This window comes from Buteo buteo, chromosome 7 (assembly GCF_964188355.1).
Source record: "Buteo buteo chromosome 7, bButBut1.hap1.1, whole genome shotgun sequence".
Classification (NCBI taxonomy): domain Eukaryota; kingdom Metazoa; phylum Chordata; class Aves; order Accipitriformes; family Accipitridae; genus Buteo; species Buteo buteo.
Window position 1 is genome coordinate 45,759,855 of NC_134177.1, and position 27,689 is coordinate 45,787,543.

At 46.5% G+C, this 27,689-nt stretch overlaps 1 protein-coding gene across 1 annotated transcript; it reads right to left on the reverse strand.

Moving 5' to 3' along the window:
* Positions 1 to 1,814: 1,814 nt before the first annotated feature.
* On the reverse strand, positions 1,815 to 19,934 carry HEATR6 (HEAT repeat containing 6). Its single transcript, XM_075032998.1, has 20 exons — positions 19,721 to 19,934; positions 18,406 to 18,513; positions 17,850 to 17,990; positions 16,744 to 16,859; positions 15,378 to 15,492; positions 15,010 to 15,111; positions 14,448 to 14,585; positions 13,014 to 13,306; positions 12,443 to 12,620; positions 11,932 to 12,138; positions 11,294 to 11,393; positions 10,684 to 11,042; positions 9,644 to 9,766; positions 9,023 to 9,109; positions 7,852 to 7,986; positions 6,546 to 6,668; positions 5,362 to 5,486; positions 4,568 to 4,664; positions 3,873 to 4,077; positions 1,815 to 3,411 (listed from the first exon to the last, which is right to left on the reverse strand). Exons 1-20 carry the CDS (start codon positions 19,913 to 19,915, stop codon positions 2,861 to 2,863), a joined length of 3,498 nt encoding a protein of 1,165 aa, XP_074889099.1. The 5' UTR covers positions 19,916 to 19,934; the 3' UTR covers positions 1,815 to 2,860.
* Positions 19,935 to 27,689: the final 7,755 nt, after the last annotated feature.

Here is a 27,689-nt window from a genome sequence, read left to right on the forward strand (position 1 = left end):
CGGGGCTGGGGCCAAGCACAGCTGACCCCCAGGACTGATCCAGGTGCCCACCCAGCAGCTTTTTAGTTGCTGCCCACAAAAATTAGGCCCGAAACTCCGCAGCTGCCCCCCTCCACCCTCCTATAACCCGTGACTCCCCAGCAATGCCCATGTGCTGGCAGGAGAGGGGATGCAGCTGTGGGCTGCTCCTGCCTGCTGGACCTGACGGGAAGCAGGGGCGATGACGTTTGTCTCATCTTCGGAAGATGCTGGATGGAGTTAGTTCCACCAGCCAGAGCGAAAACCAGGTCCTGTCTCTCTGTTCTCCCCTGTGCACACAGAGTTTTTAACCCAGAGGGTCGGCTAAGGGTGTCCAGAAGCTGGGAAAAGGATCTTTCTACAGGAGGATGACAGGCTGGCATCAATGCAAGACCCATCTTATGTCCCCTTCACTGTCAGGAGGTTTGTAATGAGCGCGTGGGGGTGAGACCACAAAACCCAGACTCTCCACCCAAACCAGCATCAGTCTTTATTGTTGTAACGTGGTGATGGGTCACATCGATGGCTCTGCGAGCAGCCCTGGGGAAAACAGCTACAGAAGAGAGCAGCTAACGGTGTGCACAACCAGCCAGCAACACCCGGCCCGTACCTGATTCAGCTCCTTCACAGATGAACTCTATCTGACATTCAGACACGCTGCCTTATTCTCGTCTGCTCTTGAGGGAGATAGTAACCAAATGTTGAGGAACAGGCTCAGCTGAAACCTTTCTGCTTTAGCATCCGGTAAAGAGTTGGGCTCTTCACTAAACGGATAGCTCACACGCAGAAAACTGCTTATGCCACCTTCAGCCAAGGCTACCCAGAAACTACTTTTGCTCCCAAAGATAAAAGATATTCTTATCTTTCTGTCTGAGAAAAGTTGCAGGTTCCCCAATATGGGTTGAAGTACTGGATGTGGTTATTGAGAAAGCTTCAAACGCCGAGCAGGCAGGCTCCTGCGGGCAGGCTGCTAGTGTGCTCAGCGGGGACACGCGCTGCTTTTTCATCCAGCCACTCCAGCTCTCTGTTTGCCTCTATTGCTCGCTCAGTGCTGCTCAGAGCCCAAGTCCACGTTTCCTCAAAAGCCCTTAGGTGTTTCAGGAGCCAGGTGAGACTTCAAAGAAGTTTTTATAGCCCCAACTGGCCCCACACGTCCAGCAAAAGACTCCATTACTCTGAAGGGGTTTCGGATACTCACACTACTTGAGCCCCACTGAAACCAGCGGCGAGGATGGAAAAACAAAGCAGGCAAATTTTGTATCCCAAAGAGCTTTTATGACAGCCAGGGCTTGCACTGAGCTCTGTTCAAACATCCACTCAGAGGTTAGGACAGCAGGCACTCAACTCTCAAAGTGCCCCGCAAACCGGCTCATTCCTGGAGGCACTGATTTGTCCCCAGCAACATCAGAGAGCTCAGTCCTCCACCGGCACAGTAAGCACACAGCAAACAGAGAGTAAGTAACATCATCATGAAGGAAGGGGAAGGGGACACACCTTCAGAAATAGAAACAAACCCCCATGGGCTTTAGAACACGACTGCCTCTCTCACAGAAAGGCGACGAAGGCCCGTGGGGAGCACTGCTTGAAGAGTCAAGACTCCAGCCTCAGAGGACCTGCTTTGGATTTTCTGGCTCACACAGCACAGTACCATCCACCTGGAACCGAGGAATGTCGAGTTTGTGGAAGACAGGATGAGGGAAGGCTGCATGGAGGTGCGGGCCAGGTGTAAGACACCAGGAACGCAGGAACGTAGAGGGGTAAAGGCAAAGCGTGTTTGCTCTAAGCTATTATTCAAATATTGGCATATTTGGGTTTATTGCAGGAACACAAGAGTGACAACATTTGCAGTGCTCAGAAAAACACAATTCTTCCAGACCCCTCCTTTACAAACATGATTTTGAATACAGCAACAATAGTAACAAAATGCTTTTAGATGAGCTGAGAGAAGAGGCTGTTTTTATAAAACATACAAAGAAGGAAAAGGCATTTGTTTTCCACACGGTAACACCGTAACAGTTAAGTGTGCAAACAAAACCAAGTGATGACAACATAACAGTTTACTAAACACAAAAATAAAAAATGAAATAAGTTCTGCAGATCTTTTCATCAGGCATCATGAGTGATTTTTAATAAGTTTGAAATAAGTTTGTTGTGGTCTAACCCCAGCCAGCAACTAAGCACCACGCAGCCGCTCACTCACTCCCCCACCACCCAGTGGGATGGGGGAGAAAATGGGGAAGAGAAGTAAAACTCATGGGTTGAGATAAGAACGGTTTAATAGGACAGAAAAGAAGAAACTAATAATGATAATGTCAACACCAATAAAATGACAGCAGTAATAATAAAAGGATTGGAATATCCAAATGACGCACAGTGCAATTGCTCACCACCCGCCAATCGACGCCCAATTAATCCCTGAGCGGCGATCCCCCGCCCCCACTCTCCCCAGTTTATATACTTGACGTGATGTCACACAGTATAGAATACCCTGTTGGCCGCTTTGGGTCAGCTGCCCTGGCTGTGTCCTGTGCCAACTTCTTGTGCCCCTCCAGCTTTCTCAGTGGCTGGGCATGAGAAGCTGAAAAATCGTTGACTTTAGTCTAAACATTACTTAGCAACAACTGAAAACAGTGTGTTATCAACATTCTTTTCATACTGAACTCAAACCATAGCACTGTACCAGCTACTAGGAAGACAATTAACTCTATCCCAGCTGAAACCAGGACAAATACCAACAACAAGAAACTTTTCTTTTGGATGCCCCATGTAAATGAAAGCAGTGTTTCTTCTCTGGGTCCAGTCAGTAGTGTAAGTCATTGGTCACTGAAACAGGTGCTCCTTTCTAAGCCTCTGTTAATTCAGTGGCATTGGCATGGTTTGTCAAGACATCTTCTAGATAAGCAGACACTCTTACTCTAGCTTTGCCCTCCAGCTGTTTCTCTATCCCACCGAGATGTTCGATAGCTCCTTTTAATACTCTCTCCCTCTCGTACAAGTCTGTGTGCATTCCTGCTTCATTTTCTTCAACTCCCGATTTCAGATATTGCAACACATAGGATTTGATTGCATCCCCATTTTCTGTTATGGTTTCCCAAATGACTGGCAAGTCTGTGCTCCTTGCCAGACTTAACAAATGAAGCAGAGCCTGGCAGATCTGTGTCCTGAGGCTGGCACTGTACTTGAATTCCAGAAAGTCCTCGGTGTCTTCACTCTTCTGCAAGGCTATCACCAAGGCACTCCAGATTTGGCAGAACTGCTCAGTGGAGCCGTAGCATTCTCTCTTGCTAGGGATGGAGAGGGCCATGGCTGATTTGATTCGGACTTTAAAATTCTTGCAGGACTTCACTACTGAGGAAAGTGCACTATATGCTTGCATGGTCCAAGGAGCCTCTCCTGAAAAAAAAACAAAAACAAAAAACCCCGCCTTTTCAATCAGTGAAAATATACAAAACTGTAAATGTATCTCCTAAATATTTAATGGACTTACATTACTGTATTTATTCCAGTCTAAATGAGAGAATCAGGGGTTATGAAATGAAAAATTAGTTTAAAAAGTTAATCTTCTGCAGTTTTGCAAGAGGAAAAGTGACATTTTGCATCTATTCACAGCTATAATCCCATCCTCACACTCTTTTCTAACATGACAGATCCAACCAAATACAGCACAGTTATGCCTGTATTAGCATTCGCAGGATCTGAGCCTATTTCACCGGCAAGAGCCCTGGGAAAGCTGACAGCAAGATTCAGCTCAGTTTGCTTTCTCCCCACTTCCTCAACACATTTGTAATGGAGACCTTCTTATCAAAACCACAACCCGCTGTACAAATTCAAAGCCAGTGGGACAAGTTACTCACCGAGTGGCAAGGCAGGGTTCTTAAATACATTCCCCAGTGCGTAACAAGCATTCCAGCGCACTTTCATAGTGGCCTCACTCTGAACAGTAGAAATAAGGGCCTGAAGAGATTCCTCAATGGCTTCCCTAAACCTGGGGTTCGCTATGTGATATGGTTGAAGGAAATGAAGCACATTCCCAAGGGCCCGGACTGCATTACTCTTTACCTGGAACACAAATACAGAAAAGAAACATTCTGGCTTTCAGCTTATAGGCAAAGCTTCTGTCAAGCCTGCTACGAAATCACGCTCAGACCCAACAAGAAGCCCATCTGGAATCAGACTTATGGTGTCTTATCAGATGGTAACTTCCTAAATGCCACCAGAAAGATCAATCACTGCAAATGGTCACGCTGAAAAAACAAAACAAAACAACCCAGAACAAAACAAAACAAAAAAACAAAACACAAAACAAAACCAAAAAAAAACCAAACAGAACCTGCACTGTGGAAAAGCACAATCAAGTGCCCTGCAGGTCAAACAACATGGGAAACCTCCAAACACCAGCCCTCAAGAGAGGATGCTGAGCTGCAGGTCCCTGTCCGTTGGGGCAAAACGCCCCAAAGTAACTGGTGCCTTTTTTCCTTTTTTTTTTTATTAAAAATGCAAGAATTAACTACAGTATGATAACTCCACCCTCTCTTCCCCTCAGTCATACCTTGTCTCTGTCCTTGGATGCTTCAGTCGCAGACCGTAACATTTTCAACAGGAGGAGATCCGAAAATTCCTCTTGAAAACTTTGTCCCATTGTTTCCCTAGCAGAAGAATCACACTGTGAAAGGCCAGCTCAGATGATCCAACCCCAAAGATGGGATACTATCCTTTATAAAGGCGTATGAACAACCTTCACTCTTTAGAAGCTAATATGTAAGGCAGGCCTTACTACATGTGACCACTATGTTTATTAATTTAAAACCAAACTATCAATGCAAGAAAGCTGGTTAGCAATGCATTAAGTCTGTAATAAAAAACAGAGGGCAATGAATTGCTCAGAGGCAATTCTGTAGCAGGAATATATGATAACTATTTCTCCTGTTAAAAATGTAACAGTAGGTTAGACTTCCTTAAGTCTTTGGCTTGTGGAAGTGTTAAATATTTATTAATTTTACTTCTGGGTTATGTTAAAAGTAAAGTAACCAGGGAACATGCAATTACACAACCCAACATACAAGAAATACAAAACTGAAAAGTAAACCCGGAATATACTTCAGAAGTAATGATTAGAAAGACCTAAACCCAAGCAGTTTAGTAGAACTCAACCCCAGATGGATACAGGATACTTATAATACAGTGTCATACACTGGTAGACACACAGGCTGAAGAGTGGTTAAAAAGAAGCATCCAAGCCAAATTTTGGCTTTTTTGATACTAAGTAGATCAGTACCCTCTGTCTGATGCTATGGGAATATGGGCAGAAAGAGGAGTTCCACAGGCCAAGGCGTGCTTACGTACATGTTGATGATCAGAGTGTCTGTAAGATTGCCTAGGGACCAAGCTGCTTTGGCACGGACATTCGGAGACTTGTCATGGAGGGAATTCAGAATGGCATTTGCTGTGTCTGCCACAAACATCACATCCTATTAAAGTAAAAACCACTGCAAAGTTAGAAAGTTTTAAAAACTCAGGTGATTTCCTTAGTAACATATACATTCTATCCTTTCTAGGGAAAATGATACCTGCACAGGGGCCAGCTCTATTCATATACTCTACTTTTTTTAGGTGACAACTTTTAGCCTGTTTATGGTGCTCCCTGTACAGCTTTTTTTGATCTTTAATTAACAGTCTAAGGCTGCATGCTGACCAAGTTCACCACTCTCTTGGGTAGCTGTTGCTGAAAGGTTTCAATGTATTACTTAATTGCATTGGTGCTTTAGTTACTTTGGATCTTAACATAATTATCTGGCCTGCCAATCTTATACTCATCAAATCCCCCTCTTAGGAAAGCAATTGCTTCTCCAAACCCCGTGTTGTGCTGCCTGTCTAATCTTCTCTTCTATGGCACACTACATTTCATTTTCATCCCCTTGCCTATGGTAAAGGATTTTCGTTCCAAATATTTTGGAATCAAATCTCAATGTCAGCTACTGCTTAATATTTTTATTACAATCACTCATGTAAGGCCACATCATGAAAACTACAGAGTCTTCCAGCTCAGCCAAGCTAAGATCAATTTTTCTGTGGAAACAAAACAGCATTTTCCTCTAAATAAGCTTTACTTCTTAGTTTTAAGCAAAACTGAAGCCTACACGTTAAAAACATGTTAAGCTCTACAGAGAGCTGTACAACTGTTCCCTTCTTCCCAGCTCTACCTCATCTCTTGCAGCTCCTTTGTTCCAACCTAGCCTTTCCCACTTCTGTCTCTGAGAGCTTGGGGAAGATCCTGACCTCCCTCCTTTTGCTCTCACTTATGAGGCACTCTGGCTTCTGCTTCATCTCACTTAAAACTGCACTGGTTCTGTTCACCACACAAGGCAAGAGCAGGTCTGGAGACAGTAAGGAAAAGCTATACACACACTACAGACCAAAAGCAAGAAAGAAAGGCCAATTCATTCCAAAAGAAGTCATGTCCCACATCTTATGGTTCATCAAACTCATTATAAAATGGCTTAAAATAAGAAAAATAGGCCAGTTCTGACCTGCCGAAGGCAAGAGAAGAGGATGTAGACTCCAAGCGCACGTGCGGCAGCAGCTTTTACCAGTGGGTTCTCACTGTGGTTCAGGCCAAGAAGCAAAGTGACGCACAGTATCTGCTGGTCATTCTGCAATGATAAGCAGTCATAGCAACAGAGAGAAACCGAAAAGATCTCAGTCCCACAAAGACAGACAACTGACAAATACTCTGAAAGAGCCTAATATGTGGAACCTATACAAGCTACCATTCAGAGCGCATCCTTTTATTTAGGTAAATTGACTGGCATTTCGGGATGCCACACAGGAAACCGGAATGCTTCCAGCAAACATGATCTTGTTGCTGTTAGATAAGACCACAAAGGAAACCAAAATATTAACTATCATCCAAATGCAGAAGGCATGGCCCATCAGAGGTAAACCAGACTGGATCAGTTGCTTTTTCCTGACTTACTTCACTCTTTCCCCTTCATTAACGAGGACAAACAGGCAGATTAAGTTCATCCTGGGCAGATTGTCAGTTTACCAGCCCATGACAAAGATCTTTGTTTCATCAGAGCAAAGGGTCAGAGTGGGCACTTACTTGACCCCACATGGCCACAGGGACAAGAGAGTGTATGGGATCAAAGTACAGGGTGATGAAGTACATGCTGTACTTGGAGAAACCAGACGGAGAATTCCAGAGATACTGCTGTACTAGCAATTCTTGGGCAAATGAGATCTGGCAGACTACTCCCCATCAAGAAGGGCACAGTGACATAAAAGGAGCTGCACAATGCAGTGGTGACACACTGCCAAGGCTTTCATGTTCAAAAGCATATTTCATGTTGCAAAAAGAGAGTAAGGCCAACACATTTGTTTGCTTCTGCCAGGGCAATCACCACAGTTCAGTGTTTTAAAAGCCAGCCAAAAGAAAAAACATGCATGCAAATTCGTGAACGACGTCAGTTCATAGCTGTTAGCTCAGCTGTCTCTTCAAAGACTTAACCAGCAAAATAACAGCCCTTCACCCCTCCCTCATGCAAGGAGATTCTTGCCCTCCATCTCCCATCCATCACCACCAAGGCTGAGTATTCATGGCAGGGCCAAACAGCTTCTGTGACCCACAGTTTAATTGTTTTGACAGACTAATTACTCCCAACATTGCCTTTTCCAGTTTTCAATAGTGACAACTTGTTCAGAATGTTAAGAAAAATCCTGGTTTCTCTAAACTCTCCTTACAAGTTTTAAAAGGCTTTACACTACTGTAATCTGGTAGACAAGAACAAAGCATCAACAGGTAAAAATGCGATGCTTAAAGGAGTGCTCTCTCACCTGCAGACTGCTGAAAGCTTCTGGCAAGATAGAGGACAGGGCATCACAGGCACTTGTCTGAAGAGTCGCATGTGGAGAGTTCTGAAGAGTGCCAGGTAAAGGGCCATTTAGCATCATAGTCCAGAAAGTTACAACCTACAAAAGAAGCAGCCAGGTTTACCTACTTAAACTCAGCAATTATGCCTAAGTTCTATAATAGATTGTCTTTTCCTATGATCATCTTTAAGACACACTTAGAGCAGGTAGCATAATCACACGTGAAAGTGACTACAACTGTTTGGAAGCCTAAAATACTTAGCATTCAGAAACATTTTAAAGACATTTTAGTACTGCTATCAAGTACTTATTCACCGAGTTCTGTTTGTTTCCTTCTCAAGGCCACGTTCACTCAGATTAGATTGCATTAAGTAGATTAATGATTCCATTCTTGAATCCACACAGCTGGGTATTTTCATTTGCCTGACAATTTACATTTGTATTAAGTAACAGGAACCTGGTGCTACTGGACACATTTCCTGTCTTGTAGGGTCACTGGTTATGGGCTCAAAACTTGGCATATGCCAAAGAAATTTTTAAACTTGCCTTCTGTTCACAGAAGCAAGACTTAAACAGGCCTACTCTACTACTAGAATGCCAGTTCCTCAGCTTCTGCAAACTTATACAACAAACAGCCTCAAACAATGGATTTTTCTGAAACCACATATATTATGGTTCTGGCCACTCTCTCTGCACTTGTGAGCAGCCAGAACATGTAAGGCTGGCTCTCATAACAATGCAAATTCACCAAAACTCTAAAAGTGTATGTCTAGGTTTTATGCAGCAGTAATGACACATGCAAAACCGGTGCTGTTCTTCCAGCTTTCTGAACTTAGAGCAGGCAGGAAGATGAGGGTTGAGAAAAGGCAGAGAGGCAGTGTAAAGGGGTCATGTAAAAACGGGGAAAAAAACCCACCAAAAATGAACACACCTGCCTACAGACAAAAGCAAATGCCAAAATAATGCAGGAAGTCTACAAAAATTGTACATATCAGCACCTATAAAGCCACAGGGTACCGAGTCCCTTTCTGCTTTCCTGCGGTTGATTTATCTGTATCCATGCCAGTGACTTTGCAGAGAGTTCAATAAAGGAAGCTTAGTGAAATGGAATCTCAGATGGAGCCCACACACTTACAACGCTGACAGGTACTCTCTGATCAGGGGCAACGGCTGAATCGGGTTTGTACTGCTGTAGTACCCCTGTGCCCAGCTCCTCCAGAAGCTGCAAGGAAATAAAAAGCAACTAGGTCTTTATCAGGCATGACTCAAGTACTTACCCACAGAATAAAAATAAAAGATTCAGTATTGTTTTGGACTCTATTCTGTCCCTGCTAGATTAGAAATTAGAGGAAATGCCTTTCTTACATAAAGTCTCCAGATAGAATAGCGCAACAAATTGCCATGCAAAGAGGAAATCTCCCTGAGCTTTCCTTTGGGTGACAGACTACAGTTTCTGCATCAGCTGATGCTAAATCAGGGAAGAGCCAGTGTTATAGTCCTTGCATATCCCAAGCTTCCTGGTGACTCAGCAGAGCAACAAAATTCTGCTAAGATTTCAAGACTGGAAGCAGAAGATGCATTTCTCACAAAGTGTCAGTCTACTGCATTTCCCAAAGAGCTCCTTTATGGTATGCTACATCACACACACGCACGTAGATGCTCTGAATATTCATCACTACCCTGCTGTATTTGCAAAGCACACTAATAGATAAAATTGACTTCGTAAAACAATGTTGATGTTTCCCCATGCTCTTACTTTGGCTCCATGAAGCTGAATGGATGGATCCATTTCTTCCATGCATCTGCAAGCCACTTCTCCAAGTTCTAGGAAATAGCTCTGAGCCATAGGGAAATAACCTTTTACAAGAAGAGCCAACACCTAAACACAAACAAAGAGATTCCATTCAGCATTTTTTCCTTCTATTAAACCAAAATACCCCACATACACACAGAGAGGATGTTAATGGGCTAATTAACACTGGGTCCCTATACTAAACTTGATGTAACAGATACGCCTTGCAGCACAACTTCTAGAATACTACAGCTAATTAAAAACCTCCCTATTCCACTGTCTTGTTCAAAAAAGGGCCACAAAAGCACTATCAGGTAGCAACACGATGAATTATTTACTGTGAGGTCTCCTGTAGCTAAAAAACTAAGCGAGAGTGCCTATAAAAGCAACACATTCTGTATCTCCTGTAATACTGCCGCTGCATTCTGTGAAGCTGGATTTAACAAATATTCATTGTTCCAGAAAAAGAGTGAGACTCCTTCGGATGCACATTACAAAATCTTACTACTTTCTGTGGTTACATGAAGAAAAACGAGGCCAATTCTCAACATTCACAGGTACTCCTTTAGTTATACCAGCATCACTCCATAGCTCCTTGCAGACTGTTCTTTGACTGCAAGGTTCTTCCCCACAGTTTTCTAGCAAAACTTTAAATTCTGTATGGAGGAGTTTGCATGGGGAAGACTCACAGCCTTCACCAGATGCCAGTACACACAACCAAGTAATATTTAAAAATAACGAAGGTAACAAAAATCACAGGCAGATGACCTTGCTGCAACAGGTTTACTATGGGACAGTTATGCTGTGGCCACAGGTGCGGAATCAAAACGTTACTGCTCTTTCAGTCACAGCACCTCAGACATCCTGCAGTAGCAAATGAATTGGCCTAAATCTCACTGAAAGAGCTAGGAGCAAAGGCAGCCCACGACTGAGGCTTGGCTGACATGAGGTTATTTGATATTGTACCAAGCTGTTCATTTTACAAGCTAGCTGTTCATCCCCACCTGTAAGGATTCTAGTCGAAGGGGACACGGTTCGTAAACGCTGGAAAAGGATGGAAAGTTAGCATCGCTGTCAGAATAGGAATCCTCTCTGGGCAGAACGATGATTGAAACACAGAGACGGAGAAGCCAGCATGGTTCAGAAGACGTACATCCTGCTGGATTATCTGGAGGCTCCCCTTCTGAGGGGAGTGCTTTTCTCCACTGCTCAGAAGAATTAAAACGGTGAGGGGTTGCGCTACCACTATTATTTAGCCCTGAAGAACTGGGCTGTTGCAAAAGTAACTGCACCTCTGGTAAAGGCGCTTGGACAGATACTATAGCCCCTAATAATGTGAGACTAGAAACTCGAACATTAACATCTGCAAGAAAGAACAGGGTGGGGGAAGACAAAGCCAATCCGTTAGCATCTCACTGACACATCAGCGTGCTTCTTCAGCAGTTTTCAAAGAAGACAGATCATAACATATAATTCGACTGCAATACATATGTTTATGTATTCATGAAGCACAGGGGTGGGGAGGGGGGGCAAATCCACAACTATCTTGTAATAACCGATGCTGAATTACTATGTAACACATACAAAGAGGCTCCAGCCAAACAGAATGCAAACCTTTATGACAAATGTATGGCTTTATCTGGTTCCAAACTCTTGTCAGCAACCCAGGTTTTAAACGGCTGTAAGGTACATTTGAAACCAAATTTGCAAGGCACTGAAACACATAAAAAAACATACGTGGAGTGGTGGTTAAAATGTCAGCCTGGCCTCCAAAAGATTTTTTACATTTGCAATTTAGGTCATTTAGACAGCTAATTATTGGAGGGCACCTGAAAACAAATGCCCCAATTATCTGCTCCAAAACTTGGCTCCTAAGAACAAGTATTTAACTACTGTGACCTGGCATAAAGACCAAGGAATTTCAATTGCCCATGGAAAGCTTTTTTTGCCAATTTGGATTCCAGTTTTAAAGCCAATGTGAGTCTTCAGAATCATTTCATAGGTTCATTCAGCTCCAAAAAGACTACACAAAAGAAATACAGGAACAAGAGAATTTTGCTGAAGAGAAAAGAAGCCCTAGGACTCTGTAGGAAGACTCAGTCAATGAAGCCTTGTGAGATGACAACAGTCTATCTCCCATCACCACCTTTGTCCTCAACAGCTACAATAATTTCTGTGCAATCTTTAAGACTTAATCTAGAGACCAATTATCATCTCTTGGGCAGCATTTGAAACATTTACAGTACAGTTACCTTGACTATTTGTGTCAGTGTTTGAGAAGAGGATTCTGCCACCAGGGCTAGCAGCAGGCAGCGGTGCAGCTCCCGGATGCTAGAAGCAATAGTTACAGAGAAGGGAGTAAAAGCTCTCTTGTGATCATTAGCGTCTTCAGCAACAGAAAGAAACTGCTTAGAACCTTCCAGGATGGCTGAGAGAACTTGAAGAGCACAGGCACGGGTCTGAAATGATAAAACATTTCTGTTACCCACTTTTAACACCTCCTTCGAGCTGATGGTGAATTTTAAAATTTATGAAAGTCTCTTTCTCCAGCAAGAGAAAATTCAACTCCAACTATCTTTTCTCATAACTTTAAGCAGTATACAACCAACCCTTTGTTTCCTTAACCAATATATCCTCTTTTATTTCTTGCGGTACAGTGACCAAGCAACACAAACACAGTAGCCAAAGTACTTATTGAAGATTACTATGCTTAAGATTACTATGGGAAAAATACAATGCTTTTTCTACTCAGAACTGCCTCACCTTTGGAGAAGGGTCCTTTAAAGCAATAGTCATCAAGGACACTGACTGAGGGCTGCCAATACCAGGTGCATCAGGAACAAATGCTGACCAGTAGCCATAAAGAACTCTTTTTTCTATTGATTTTATAGCAGAGAGGAAACAGGCTAGAGCCCCTTGACGAACATTGGCTTGATAAGATCTTAAAAACAAACAAAAAGATTAATGAAATAGCAGCAGTGAAAAGTAATGAACTTAACCTCTTTCACTTATATTAGTAGCTAGCTGTGACATGAAATTTTTTAGACTAAGAACAGGAAGAGAAAGAACAAATTTACTTTCAAACCAATACAAGTTACTGCCTTCCCATTTTCTTGTATCACCACATAAATCAACAGGGAAAGTGATTTCCTCAACAGTTTTGATTAAGAACAAAGCGTTAGGATCCTGTGGAAGTGTAAGAGTCTGCACACATATAAAATTTGTGCCTGATCTACAGGAACAAAAGGTATGCTTTAACATGATACACAAGCTTAAATTCTTATGAACAGTACACTCCGCTACCATGTTTTATGTTTACATGAACAACAATCACCTCACTTTGCTCTGTATTCCACCTTCAGCATCAGAATATTCTGACTCACTGCTGCTGATTCTTTTCCAACTATTATAATGTGAAGACAAGTGATCCTTTCCAGCAGGCACATGTGCAACATCTGATGCACGAGTACGAGGATCTGAACAAGGACTATTCTGCACATCTCCCAAGTGTAATTTCAGCATGTCTGTTCCAAGGACTGATTCATTTCCTGCATCACCCAAACCTTCTTTTCCTTCTTCCCCAAACTCTCCCTTCTTCTGTTTCCCTTTGGACTTTTTTCTTCGGTTCTGTTTAAGACAAAAAATGATTTTTTTTCTTTTTAATCTTTTGAAATAATATCTAGAAAGATGTCCAAACATTTCACAGTTGTAAATCTAAGGGAAAAAGGTCTCATCTGAAAATAAAACTAACTGCTAATCCAGAATAAAAGCAGAGTTTAATATAATAAATCATGCCCTTTGTATAGTACATCAACATCAAATTATACAAGTTTCTAAATGAGTTTTTAGATGAGATTTAGTTTAACCAAGAGTTATCACAGTTATTTTGCATCTTCTGATGCAACAGTACTGCACGTAAGTGCAATTATATGTATGTGCAATACTGTACATACAGAAACAATCACTTCTTTAGTATCTGAGTTTGCAAACTCTGCTCATTAGTATCAACAGTAACATCAGTGTAGTAATACATTAGCGTAAGCAAGCAGTTTATATCCGAATAGCCTTAAAAATTAAGCTTTGGCCTCTTCAGTAAAGCACAAGATTTCCAAGAAAACTTCTACCTAAAAATCATATTTCACACAAAAGTCATTAAAGAAGAGGAACAGTAAATACTTCTGTAGTTCCTTTAGATTTACAGTAGGTTATTTAACATCTAAAAAGAAACAAGTCAACATGACTACACAACTTTATTCTCTCTAATGTCTTTCAGATAATCGGTAATCCATAATGTTTACAGGGTTAAAAAATAACCTGTAGAAGGATTAAGCAGAACAGATGGGGGAGGGGGGAGAAAAATCAGTCTCTAGATGAACTTGACTTCCCTAAGAAAGAGTCAAACAATTGCACAAGCATTAGGAGAGAAAAAGTAACTTATAAAATAAAAAACTTTGGCTAGTCTGCATGCACCAATCCCATGTCTGCAGGCCAAGAATTCTTGGCTATAGATGAATAACTGATGCACACAGCTTAACTCAGGAAAACCAATCTCTGCAGAGCCATTTGTTCTCATCATCTGAGTTTACAAAGCAATTTTACTCAGTGCAGAGATTTATAATCAATACCTTTAAAGCAAAGAATGTGAAATGTATCACACGCTCAGAGCAAAAAGAGCCTGTCAGCCACTAATATCATGTCAGGTAACATACAACGGCAACAAACATGGGCACAATGAGCATGCGGTAGAATCAGTATAATTTCAACTTACCCCCGACTGCTTAAAGGTGGCCGGTTCTGATTGTTCCTGTTTGATGGGCGACCTTTTATCATACTGAGGTAATGGAGCCGGGTACAAGGCTGTGGGCATTTCTATGCTCAATCCTGGCAGTCCATGAAACATACATTTCTAGAACAGTACCAGAAACGTTAGCATTCTTTCCCTTTTTGATGCACAAAGATTTACTGTATATTTACTCAGGTGTTCATCAGTTTTCAGTTGGGCTTATGATCCTTCCCCCAGGTCTTGCCTCCCCCCATGCTATGTAACAGCTATGCAACATCTGAAATTCAACTACAACTAGGATTTTAAGTAGGTCCAAAAAAACAAGCCTCCCATTTTTCTCTCACATTCTTTTGTGGGAAGTGCAGTTAAGATGCTGTGAGAGAAACTCAATGTCTTTTTCTTTATATCTCACACTACATTTACCCCCACGCTCAGGCTTCTCTGCTCCCTCTTTCTTATCTTCTCCTACTGTCTCACACTTAACAAGCATCTGGAACATGCACCTTCCAGTGTCTGCCTCTTTCTCAAGGTGGATTTAAGTATTTACCTTTAATACTGCAAGAAGAGATCCAATTTGGTCAGTTTGCATTAGTTTCATCTTCCCACCATTGAGAAGTGACTGGATACCTTTCAGTGCATTTTGCAGTAACTGAAAACCAAAACACAAAATTACTTGCTTCTCCTTCCCAAAACCCTGAAGGTTCGCATCTTTCAAGTGACCTTCTAGGCAATTACGGTATTGCTCAACATGATTACTGGGACAGTTACTTATGTTTATTAAAAAAAAAAATAAATTAGACCATTTAAGCAAAATCTCAGTTGACAATATTCCAAATTTCATATATTGCAAATTCCAATATTCCAGCAGCACAATTTCCTGATTAGAGTATTCTAGACAATTAGACTCACACTTACCATGCAAAAAGTGATGTCATCTACATCAGAGGTTTTTGAAGACTGCAGAACACTTAGAAAAGTCTGAAAACAGACACTTCTGTAGGACTCATCTAAGTATGGCTGTCCAGGCACACTAGAATTAAAGCAGGAGACAAATGGTTGGGTTACAGTCTGTCCCACAGCTTTATAAAGTTACACAAACTCAGATCCAAGCTCTCTGCTAGACTGAAGAGCACAGCTCCAGACAGATGGATGGCTCTTTGAAAGGGATCAGCTCTACCACTATAAAGAACAAAAGGAAACCTGCACAAAGAGCTAGTACAATCATAGTGTGCCTTACACCTACTCTGCTTCTGTGGCCACCTTCTCAATTACAATGACTCTCCAAGCACAGCTTAATAAGCCATCATGCTTATAAATGCTTTTTAGGCAAAATCTGGCATTGAAAAGGGCCTAGAATGACTTTTGCCATTTCCCTAGTTTCCATGAAGTCTGGGCAACATTAATGTGCTGAAACATTTTAATATCTACTTGACTCACTGCATGAAGAGAGAGGGCAACTGCATCACTTCATCTTTGCTACCTAAAGTACCATTTGGTGTCTGAGAACCGTCTAGCTCTGTCTTTCTCATTCCCTGCCTTCATGTATTTATACACATTGGTAAGATCCTCACTGAGCCTTCTCTTCTCCAGGCTAAACAATCCCAACTCACCACATAGAAAAATCATCATGAGCCAAACTGACAGATGTTGTATTTATTTACATGAAGTCTGAAGAACTACTTAATCTATAAATGCTGAAATTCCAAGCTTTTGTGTTTGGGTTTTTTGTTTGTTTGTTTTTTATAAAAAACAAGCCATCTGTTCAGGGGAACTATTAACCAAAAAACTCTTTGCAGCAAGTCCAAATATCTATTGCTTTTATTAATTGCTTGCTTGCCCACAGTCTGGGTCAAAATTCTTCCCACATAGCAGCTAATGAAGATTTGATGTTGCTGTGGCATCAGCATATTTACATGTGGAATGGAAAAATGCATGAATTGCAGAATAACTGACAATCACTATAAAAACTTGTAGCTGACCATTTCTTCTACAAAATTAACCCAAAGAATCACTGCAGGGACCAGGCAGCACAACACTTTTTCTTTTCTTCCCTAAACTAACCTCTGTAACATCATTTCTGGAAGACAGAGTTTACAGTTTTATCCACAGATGAAACAATATCTTGGAGCGCTAAAGTTTGACATTTCAAATTCATGCATATACACCTTACTGGTCCTGAATTTGCTGTTCCTAGCACAAACAGAGCAGACCAGCTGTCCATGCTGTCAGATGTACATCTTCTAAAGCATCCACTCCATCATCTGAAGAGGCTTGTACGCACCTGAGACACAGGTTTGCCATGCTGCGTACTGCTGCCCTCCTGAGTTCCACGTCTGGCTGAGCAGAATCACTGAACTGCACCAAGAGCCCGGTCTTGCCCAGCAAATCCGGGAGATACTAAAATAAACCACCAAAAGTCATTAGGGGTCAGTGCTCTTCCCTCAGCCTCCTGGTTCCTCTGTTGGGTAGCTAAACATATCTATGCTACAAAAAAAAATTTGTCAGCTGCAATTTCAGATTCCATAGACAAGATTATGTTTATTAAAAAATGACATGAAAATATTAATTTCCAAAGTTCTCTTATTTTGTATTAAGAAAGCATCGAGCGTGAGCATAGTTCAGACTGAGTCCCAGTCTGTGCTTTCTTCCCAGATATAAAGCTAGGTTAGTAACAACGGCTGTACCAAACTGCTACAGTTACACAGGCTACAAACCCACGCAAGCTGGCAGCTCCAAAACTGCTAGCATCACCACTCCGTGCTTCAGCCCGACAGCAGAAACCTCTCTGCAAGCTGCCAAGAGCTGGTGACAGCAGGAGAATTCAACATATCAAACACTATCAGTCACACTGCAGCAACATGGAGCTTCGTACAAACCTCAGAATTGATACCTGATAGTCTCCACTTTGAAATGGCTTTGAGCCCACCGCACACTAAAGATCTGATCTGGTTACAGGATAAATTTCAGGATCCTCAATGGAGCCTGCTGAGTAATGTGCAACTTGAAGCTCCCCGCGTTCTTCCTGCCTGATATACAGGCATACCAGGGTGGTTAGTCTGCAGACTAAGTCTGGTGCCCTTCTTTAATAGTGTGCCTTTGGCTCAAGCCAGTTCCTACAGCTGCAGCCTGCAGGTATAGAGGTATTTGGCATGGGAAGAGCATTGTTATCTCTTGATTATTGGTATACACACCTACCACAGCTGAAACTCAACTTTTCCATAAATATCAGTCACTATTTAAATGGGATCTAATCTTAGCATGAAAGGTAAGGCAATTTGAGAACATGATACCTTCTTATTCTTTCTTTGGAGCGGGGGGGGGGGAAGCAGAAACAGCAAAAGGGTACAAATATTTTTGTGGTTACTTTCTCTCAGCTTGTAAACTCACTTTCTGACATTTAGGTCCATTATTGTAAACAAGAGCTGCTAAGGCTTGCAGAATTTCAACATGTGTCCAAGAGCTGCACTGCTTAAGAGCAGAGATGCAGTAGGAGAGAAGAAAATTCAAGTTCTGTTCATCGACCATCACCTGTTGTAACAGAAAAGGACTGTGGTCAAGAAAACATCATCATGTACTGCTGGAGTCAAGATATGCAGATATATTGGTTACAGACTCGGGTGATCTGGCTGTTAAAATTGCACACTGTCACAGAATCAGCTGACACTTAAGAAATGGATAAATCAACACAGGTGTCCTATAACCAAGAGTATTTCCGATGGCATATCACTTCTGACCGAGAGCTGTTTTTACTTGAAGAACCATGCTAGAGCCACAGATCAGAACCTCAGCTAAGAATAAATAAGCAATACAGTGAAAATCTGAGAAACTCTGCATGAAGGTTGGCTCCATAGCCCTGTGAAAAGACAGAAGGCCTCCCCAGCTTAGTGGGGGACCAGGGACCCAGAACACAGGGAAAAGAGGGACAAGGCCAAACTTTTCATACCTGAAACCTGTTAAGCAAGTGATGGATAAGCTGACAAACTTTGCTGACAAGATGTTCCTGATCAAGGTGAACCAGCTGACAGGCCTGGGCAAGCAGAGCACAAACATCCTGGAAGAGAAAGCCTCAGTTTATTATTTAAAGACTACAAAGCTAGGGTGGAAACCACATCATCAGCTAAGACTTTGATCACACAACCAAATCTCTGTGTGGATACCAGTAACATCAATACAATGCACACTGATAACGTAACGAAACTAATGAAACTCCAACTAGTGAGCTTCCCCCTCAGCTATCTACAGGCCTTCATCCCGATGCAGGGATATGCTGACACAGATTCAAATTGCAGGAGTGCTGCTCAAACAATACCACTTAAACACTGGAGCAAAATCAAAGCCAATAATAATGGCAACATTGAAAAAATGAGGTTAGGTCAAGGAACAGAAGGAAGAAAAAAGGAGCACTGTCCAAAAAAATCAATTAATTCCAAAGTGCAAAGTAAGCCTACTCTGGAAATAAAATGAAGACGAATTGGTAAGTCAGCACTGTTTACAGCGCAATAATGAAGTACAGTGTGTTCCCAATGAAGCAGTATCAATATTGCAAAACTACAGCATTCAGCTTTCAAGGGCTCACTTTAGGACTTAAAATTTTCAATTGTTTGAACAGTAGACTGTGAAAATTGCCAAGTCCCCGTGCCTACAGTCCCACCCGCTGGCTTCACCCACCACCTCCACCAGCGCTCACAGGCCACGCGTGCCAACCCGGCAGGGTTTCGGCACATGGCAACAGAGCTCGCGAGTCACCCAAAAAAGTGGGGAAGGGAACCGGGGGTGGGCGAAGGCAGGAGAGAGAGAACGTGGTCATGGGGAGGAGAGCGGAAGACGTGCAGGAAAACCCACGGCCTTTGGCGAGCTGGCCCGTGGGGTGCTGTGGGGTACCGTGGGGTGGTGCGTGGGCTGCTCCGTGGAGGCACGGGGTGAGATGGCTGCGGCCGCCTCCACGCGAGCCCACACACACCCGTGGGCCTGCACACCCACCTTTGAGGGGCGCGCACGCGCGTGCCTCCCGCACCAGCACCCACGCAGGTGGGCGAGAGCCTCGCCGAAGCGTGCGCTCACACCAGGGCGGGGCGCGCGCACCCGCGTGACGTGTACCCTCCCGTGACGTGTACCCTCCCGTGACGTGCACCCCCACGTGTGAGCGCTTTCTCTCCCCCCCCCTCCCCCGCCCCGAATGTGCACGTCCCCGCGGGTGTGTGCCCTCCAGTGCGGGCGGCGGGACCACCCGGCGTCCCCCGGTCCCGGTTCCCCGGTACCTGAGGGCTGGGCCCGGCCGCCGGCGCCGGCCCGCAGCTCTCCGAGATGAGCTGGTCGAAAAGCAGGTGGAGCTCGGTCCGGCGGCCGCCGTCGGGCCGCTCGGCGCCAGGCTGAGGCCGCAGGGCTCCCAGCCGCGCTAGGTAACGGCGGAAAGAACCGCACGGCTCCGGCTCCTCCACCGCCACGGCCGCCATCTTCCGCCTTCCCGGCAGCGGCGCTATGGCAACGGGGAGCACTTCCGGGGCGGGGGGCGGCTACGGGGGCCGGGCGGGGCGGGGGCCGGCGGAGGGAGCGGAGCGGGGCGGAGCGGGGCGGAGCGGGGCGGAGCGGGGCGGAGCGGGGCGGGGCGGGGCGGGTCCCGGCCAGCGTTTTCCCCAGGGGCCCGGTTTTCTCCTCGAAGGAGGCTGGGAATAAGTGAAGGGGCAGCCCCGGGGGTCGCGGCAGACTGGGGGGCAGGGCAGGGTCTGCGGGCCGGGGGGGGGCGTCCAGCAGGCACAGGGCCCGCCGCCGTGACACGCAGGCGACCGTGACACGGTCACGACTGTGCCACGCTCACGGCCGTGACACCCTCACAGCTGTGACACCCTCGCAGCCGTGCCACGCTCACAACCATGCAACGCTCGCAGCCGTGACATGCTCACAGCCATGACACGCTTGCAGCCATGACATGCTCGCAGCCGTGACACCCTCACAGCCGTGACACACTCACAGCCATGACACACTTGCAGCCCTGCCACACTTGTAGCCGTGACATGCTCACAGCCCTGACACCCTCACAGCCGTGACACACTCGCAGCCATGCCACGCTCACAACTGTGCAACGCTTGCAGCCCTGCCATGCTTGCAGCCGTGGCACGCTCACGGCCATGACACGCTTGCAGCTGTGACACACGGCTATGACACACTCACAGCCATGACACACTGACGGCCATGACGTGCTCACAGCCGTGACATGCTCACAGCTGTGACACACTCGCAGCGATAACGTGCTTGCAGCCGTGACACGCTCGTGGCCATGACACGCTTGCAGCCATGACATACAGCCATGACACACTTGCAGCCCTGCCACCCTCATAGCCCTGACATGCTCACAACCATGACACACTCGCAGCCGTGACACCCTCACAGCCCTGCCATGCTCACACGGCGCTTAGCCCGGGAAGGAAGGAGAATTCATGACCGCAGGGCGGCGGGAGAAGCACGAACGCCTTCCCCCAGGGAAGCGACTGTGGCCCTGGGTCTCGCCGCCTCCCCACCCGAGACCAGGTCCCGCAGGGCTCCGGGTGGTTCTGGACACATCCCGGGGCGGGAGCAGTGCCGGTGGCTGGGGAGGGCCGCGGTAGGTGGCACTGCCCGTCCGTGTTTGTGACCACAATGCCTGGAGCCATCCTGGCTGCAGCCTGAGGGTCCCTGGCCCCGGGCAGAAGCCCTAGGCCTGGCCTTGTTGCATGGCGATGTGCCGTGCTTCCCCGGGGAAGCAGTTTTGGGGTGGGGGGGACTGTAGATTTTCACCATCGTGGACGCTTGGTGTTTCTCTGTTACTCCTGGCCCACCCCTATTGCCCCATCCCAGATGTGTCTGTACCCGGCTTAGGCACAGACATGGGTCATGACAGATTGCAGCACTGGGGATGCAGGGGGCTGGCGGTTGGGAAAAGAATCCTGCTCGCCTTAAGGACATTACTCCAAATATGATCTGCACCTCACCTGGAATTAATTTATTGCTGATGGGTGACATCAAATTAACCAACGGTCTCCCAGTGTTTCCTTGTGAATAGGATCCCAGGAGAGAAGCCAAGGACCAAAAGGCCCCAGTTGATGGGGAAATACACTCGAACAGGGACGAGCCAAGCGTTACTGCCCTGCTGCACAGGGACGGCTGCCAATACGGAGATAAGCATCGCCCAGAAAGGAGCAGGAGGGCTGCAGGGTCAGGGCATGGTGTCCTCTCCTTCCGTGTCACAACCAGGCGAAGCCAAGGACTGGTACCTCACTCGAGAGACAGCCTTACCGGCGGTTTACCTCGCTTTACCTTCCTTTCATTTCCTTATCAGACTGAGCACCTTGAGTAAGAAAAGTACATGCTGTGCCACCAGCGCCATCGCCTTGGCTTTCTTCTTTGCCCTGGGCTGTCTGGTAATGGCTAATTGCTCTGCTTCTTACCTTTATCATTCCATTTATTCTTTATTATTTGTTCCCCACAAGTCCCTAACAGGCCTCTGAGGCAGGCATAGTGAAACAAATAGCAGAGACAGCCTCAAGCAGTACCAGCTATTAATATTGTGCAAGGATGATTTTAGAGAGCTCTTTGCCCTCCTAGCCCAGCCATCGCTCTGGGGAGGGCAGCTGCTTGATATCCTGTAAGTGCTCTGGGAGGCAGCGTAGAAAAGAGGAACATGTGGCCACCTTCGCCCCAGCAGAGACTTTGTGCGAGGGTCATCGTCACTGTCGGAAGAAACGCACGCATGGTTTTGGTGTGAAAGCTCATCGAGCGCGTGGGTAAGCGCTGCCTGAGAGTCGCACCCTCCCGTGCGCAGCCGCGTGCTGTGTAATGCAGCCACTGCCTGCGGGCTGGTTTGAACCCTGCCACCGTGCCGGCCAGCTCCGGGACCCAGGTTGGGATGGAGAGTGGGGAGACCCCCAGCACCCACCCTGCGGCAGCACTTCCCGGCACTTTGCTCCGTCCTGGAAAGCCTTTTGCGGGCCCGCAGCGTCAGTGGGTTCGATGTGGTGGCCATCTCGGAGCTGGGGTCTCAACCAACACCCGCTGCCACTGTGTCACTCTGCAGGGGTTTGCAGCATCTGGGGATGGACTCAGGCGGAGCTCCATTGGGTTTGAAATTTCAAAGCCAGAAACATCAGTGCTGTCTTCCCAACTGCTCTGCTGGCATAAATTTCTACCAAACCCCCACTCGGGGACCTTTTTTGGTTTTGTTCCTTTTGTCACCATTTTATTTTGTGATTTATTATTTTTAACACTTCTTAATATGTATTTAAAGCTCTTCCTTTCTTCTTGTCCTCTGTTTTTAAAATGGTGCTGAAATGTGCGTTTTGACAGCAGCCCCTGCTTTTGTAAGGCCCTAATAAATCTGTGACTGAAAGCAGACTGACACCACTGCATGCGTTTATAAAGCCGAGAGCTGGGTAGAGATGCTGTGGGTTTAGGGAAGAACTCCACTGAAGCCAGTGATGTTACACCAAGACACATTTTACCAGCACCTGGTAAGCCTTCGCATTTACTCACCCCTCAAACCCCCCAAGCGAGAGCAAACATCGCAGTATCCAGCAGTGGCCATGAGGGAAAATAGCACAAGTCCACAACTATTAAACATGCTCTGCTACTATCATGCAAATACATCTGGTTCAGCAGCTCAGAAGCAGACTTCAAAGGACAGAGAAGTCATTAGAATCACAGTTCAGAGAAAAAAGTGAGCAGCTGGTTTGGGCCATCTGGTAGGGGACATAAAATGGTCTCTTTCTTCCCCAGTCAGTCTATGAAATTTTCATTAATGTTAGGAACATCTTCCAACATTAACCAACATAATATTGTTAAAAATGTAAGTCTTAATACATCATCAAAACTCATGTCTTAGGAAAACAAGTTAGTTACAGTCTGGTGGGTTCTTTCCTCCCCTGTAATACAGCATGCCATAATTACAATTTTAGGTTGGTGTTTTCAAAGCAAATTCGTGGGAATTGGATTCCTCAGCTCCTTTGAAGGTCCCAGGGAAGAATGTGGACAGGATGGTTCCCCAGGCTGCAAAGGAATCACCTTCTCTGTTGATTTCAGGAGCCACATTTGGCTTAAAAACATGCGCAGAAAGTGTCCTTCTCTGGGCTGCATCGCTTGGGCTCCTTTCTCCTGGGCTGGGTCCCACCAGCCGTGATGCTGCTGGGATGCGGGCTCAGCCCCAGGAGGACAGCCGAGCACCGCGCCGTGCCCCTGGACAGACCACGGGGGAAGCTGGCCCCCTCGCTGTCGCTCGCAGTGGGATCCACGCTCCTCCGGGTGCCAGGGAGCGGGGCTGAGGCCAGGCAAACGCTGACAACTTTTTGCCAACCCTGTTTGGTTACAGCTTAAACAAAAGCCCACCTCCCTGCAGCCCCCCAGCAGACATCCCAGCCAAGAGAAATTCCAGCTCTGGTGGCGTGAGCACAGCTCAGCAGAAATCCCTGGTTTAGCTGCTCTGATCTGAAGGCCCCCAAGAGCTCCTGGAAATTGATATTCCTGTTGAATATATGGATGACTTCCTTGAAATTCAGGCAGGTGGTTTGATAATGCAGGGAGGGCGACAGCTGCCATGGGGAAGCCAAACTAAACAGGAGCCACAATAGAGAGCTCAAGGGCACGGCAGATACCTGCTGATTTTGACAAAGTGATGACCTGGGAGCTGCTGCTGGTTCTCCCTGCCTCCTCCTCGCCTTTCAGATTTGTCAGCTGTGTCTTTTCCTGTAAAAGGCAAAATGGAGAGAGTGCATCTTAATCTTATTGCTCTGGGAGCCTAACTGGCCCACAACTCAGCTGGGAATTTTGGGGGGTTTCAGTCCCAGGCTTTCCCAGACACCGCTCTGCTGTTTCCATCAGTCCTGCCTTTGGTTCTCTTTCCTGGGACCATCCAATTTTACTGATTTTTCTCTTCCTATCAGCAGCATTTTGACGCAGATGAAAAACACCTGAACCTAGAAAAATCCCCAATCCTCTGACCTGCTCATGCACGAGGGGAAGTCCATGTGGCTGCACAAGTTGCCCGTGTTTTGCCTGCACCGTGCAGAGCGTTGCTGTGCATTACACACCAGTGTTACGAGCTGTGCTGTCCTCCCAAGCAACACTGGTTCTCAGGCGACTTCCTCAGGTCAGAAAGCAGGAGAGTGGCTGGGCTGAGGAACAGAAAAACTACTTGCCCCAGACCAAAGAATGGTGAAGGAGCAGGGGCTGTCCCAGGGAGCCCCCGGCTGCAAAGAGGTGCCTGCAAACGTGCACACACAGGTACTCCATCCCTGGGAGGGGGATTTAGTGAATTCCCCTGCCTGCACCACGCTACGCATTTACTATTCCTCAAAGGCATGTGCAAATTCAGCCCCTGATACCTAACATTATCTCCAGGTGTCTCCCACTGCCTTCCCGGCTGTTTTCCCAAGCTGCCGGCCAGCTGACGGGACAAACAGCACTGGCTCCGGGCTTGTTTGCCACTGGATAACAGACACAAATACTTGAAATACTTTCCTAATCTCATTTTCTCCTGCAAACGACTGCTGGGTTGTCAGGGATGTTACTCCAAGGCAGCAGCAGAGATGAGATGTTGGGATGGGACAGAGCATGCAGGAGAGCAAGGGAAGGACCCGGCCGGGGAGCATCCCCGAGCCCTACCCCAGCCTGGACCCCCCACCTGGTTCCCTGAGCCCCACTTGCTCAGGCCCAGCCTGCTCCTTGCCCTGGGTGCATTTGGCTAATTAGGGTAATTTCTCCCCTGCAACAAGGGCCATTAAGCCTCCTTTCCACGTGGAAACCCCCATGGGCGGGGGTCACCAGCCCTCCTGGAAACAGGGCTCAGGATTCCCAAGCTGTTTCTCCTGGAAGGACTGCTGGCTTTATTTAACATGGCTTTCATCGACCGTGTGCTGGGATTGCAGCTGAGTCTGGTGTGGAGATTTGGGAAATGCTGCTACTGCCTCCCCCTTGTGCTCCTCCTTTCCTCGGGCTTTATCTCCCCAGAGCTGGCAGAGCCTGGGATGTTTCCACGTCCGCCTTCCCTGGGAGGTGGTGGAGACCCAGGGGACACCAGCGAAAGTGTGGCTCGTGGCAGCGGAGCCTGCAAATGCCTCCCCCTCTCTACAAAATAGCGCAGACTTGCTTTTTTAGTTTTACACCTAAATCTGTTTTCATCCGTCGCATGTTTTCAGAAGAGACGCCGTAAATTAACACAGAAAAACTACTTGCCCAGACGGAGAGGGGTGAAGGAGCAGGGGCTGCCATCGTTACCGGTGGGCTGGGTCCCCAAGAAGCTCTGCAAGCCCACAGGAGGCCGCTGCCGGTGGAGCGGGGAATGCAGGACCCGAAACTGCAGTGACCTGCTGGGAGTTGGAAAGAGTGCTCTGCTAGCTGCTGAACCGCCAGCAACCTGCCAGGGATGCACACCAAACATGAGCTAATCCCAACAAAAATAGGAGTGAAATCATAATTCATATGCATAATTCATGTGCATAATTTTATCTTTGCTGTATATTCTCCAGGGATGTATTCTAGAAAATGCTTTCTTTCCCCTCCCCTCAACACTGGCGTCCTTCCAAAAAGTGCCGTAGATGCAAATCATTGGAGGCAGCAAGAGGTAGTAGCTTTGCTGGGTTACTAAATAAATGCTAAATTTGTCTGAGTTTCTAGCCTACATCTTGGCAAGTTATGCAGATTGAAGCTGTTGTATAGACATGCAGGCTTGTAATAATCACAGGATTTTAATTGCTTTCATTGTGAACCCTGGCTACTGATTGTATCTGCATGGAAAACTGTAACAGTTTGCACTTGCAAATGCTAAAATGTTAAACAATAATGGCAATTAAGAGATAATTATAGTTATTCTGAAGCAAGGATTGGAGTTAAGACTCCAAGAAGACATCCCAAACGACCGGGAAGCAGCGCCCTGTTTACTGCACAGACTTCAACCTGCTTTTTCTATGATGTGAGATCCGCCAGATTTAATCGCTTAATGATTTTCTATAAAATATTTAAGTAACGCGGTATCTTTAGCCAGCCCAGGCTCTGCCTGAATTGCACGTGTCGGTCTTGCTGCAGGACAGTGACAAAGACTTGGCCTGGCACCCGATGCTTGCTGAGTCACCCAATAGTTTTCTTCTGCTAATTACAACATAGAAAAGGGCCGGGGACCCCCTGCCAGCAGGACCGCCAGCACCCATGGGAGGGGGCCCTGCTGGAAGGGGGCCGCATGGGTGCTGTCCCTCAGTCCCCCTGCAAGCCATGGTTTCAGAAGGAGCCTTTGCAATGTGGGTCCAGGTTTACCCCGTCCAAACTGACCCCCGGGCCACCGAGGAGCAGACACTTTTGGCCAGGTTATTTTGAACCCTGAGAGAAAACAGGACTTTTAAAACTGGATTTAGGAAGAGGTTTTGTCCTTGTCGAAGCATTCTGGGCTTTCCTCAAAAACAAAAAAGGCATTTATTTTTTTCCAGAGCCATGTTCTGGGCTGGATGCCAGCCGCCTGTGTGCAGGCTGCAGCGGAGGCACGTCCTGGCTCGGTGTCAGCCCTCCGTCCTTCCCTGCCGGAGCGGGCCCGGCAGGCAGCAGGCGAGCGGCACGGCCAGCCGGGGAACTGCGTGAGATGGGGGCGAGATTAAACCCCAAACCTGTAATCGAACACTTAGTGGAAAAATATCTGTGTAAGAAGGGATTTCCGTTCCTCTGACTCAGCTTAAGCGGCACGGGGCTAAAGCTGGGGTCACGCCGTGTGTACCGCCAGGCGCTCAACCTTGCTGGTAAACCCCGGGGGAAATCCTTTCATCGTGCCCCCGCAGCACCTAACGCCGCTCAACCCCAGGCTGCTCACCCTGGCCGGGGTAAGACACGGGAAAACCCTTTCCCGATGGCCACGGTGCAGCGTGGCACCCGCGCAGGGCCGCTAAGGGCGACGTGCCGGCGGGAGCACATGTCCAGCTCTGCAGATTCCAGCCCCGTCCCTGCGTGGGACTCGGTGGCCAGGGCTGCAGGAACAAAGGGCGGCTTTCACTGCGCTCACCCCGCGCTGGGACCGCTGTGGCAAATTCCTCGGATGCTTTTATGGGCTGCAACCAATGCATGGGGAGAGCGGGGCTCCCAGCAATCTCCTCCCCCTGAAAGCACTTCATTCACACGCAGGCTGGAAGGAGGTGAAAGAAAAGGCCGTGCACATGTTTAAATGCAGGGGGGCCCTACTGCATGGGGGGGTTGGATGTCTCCCCAAAAGCCTCTCTGCCTGGCAGG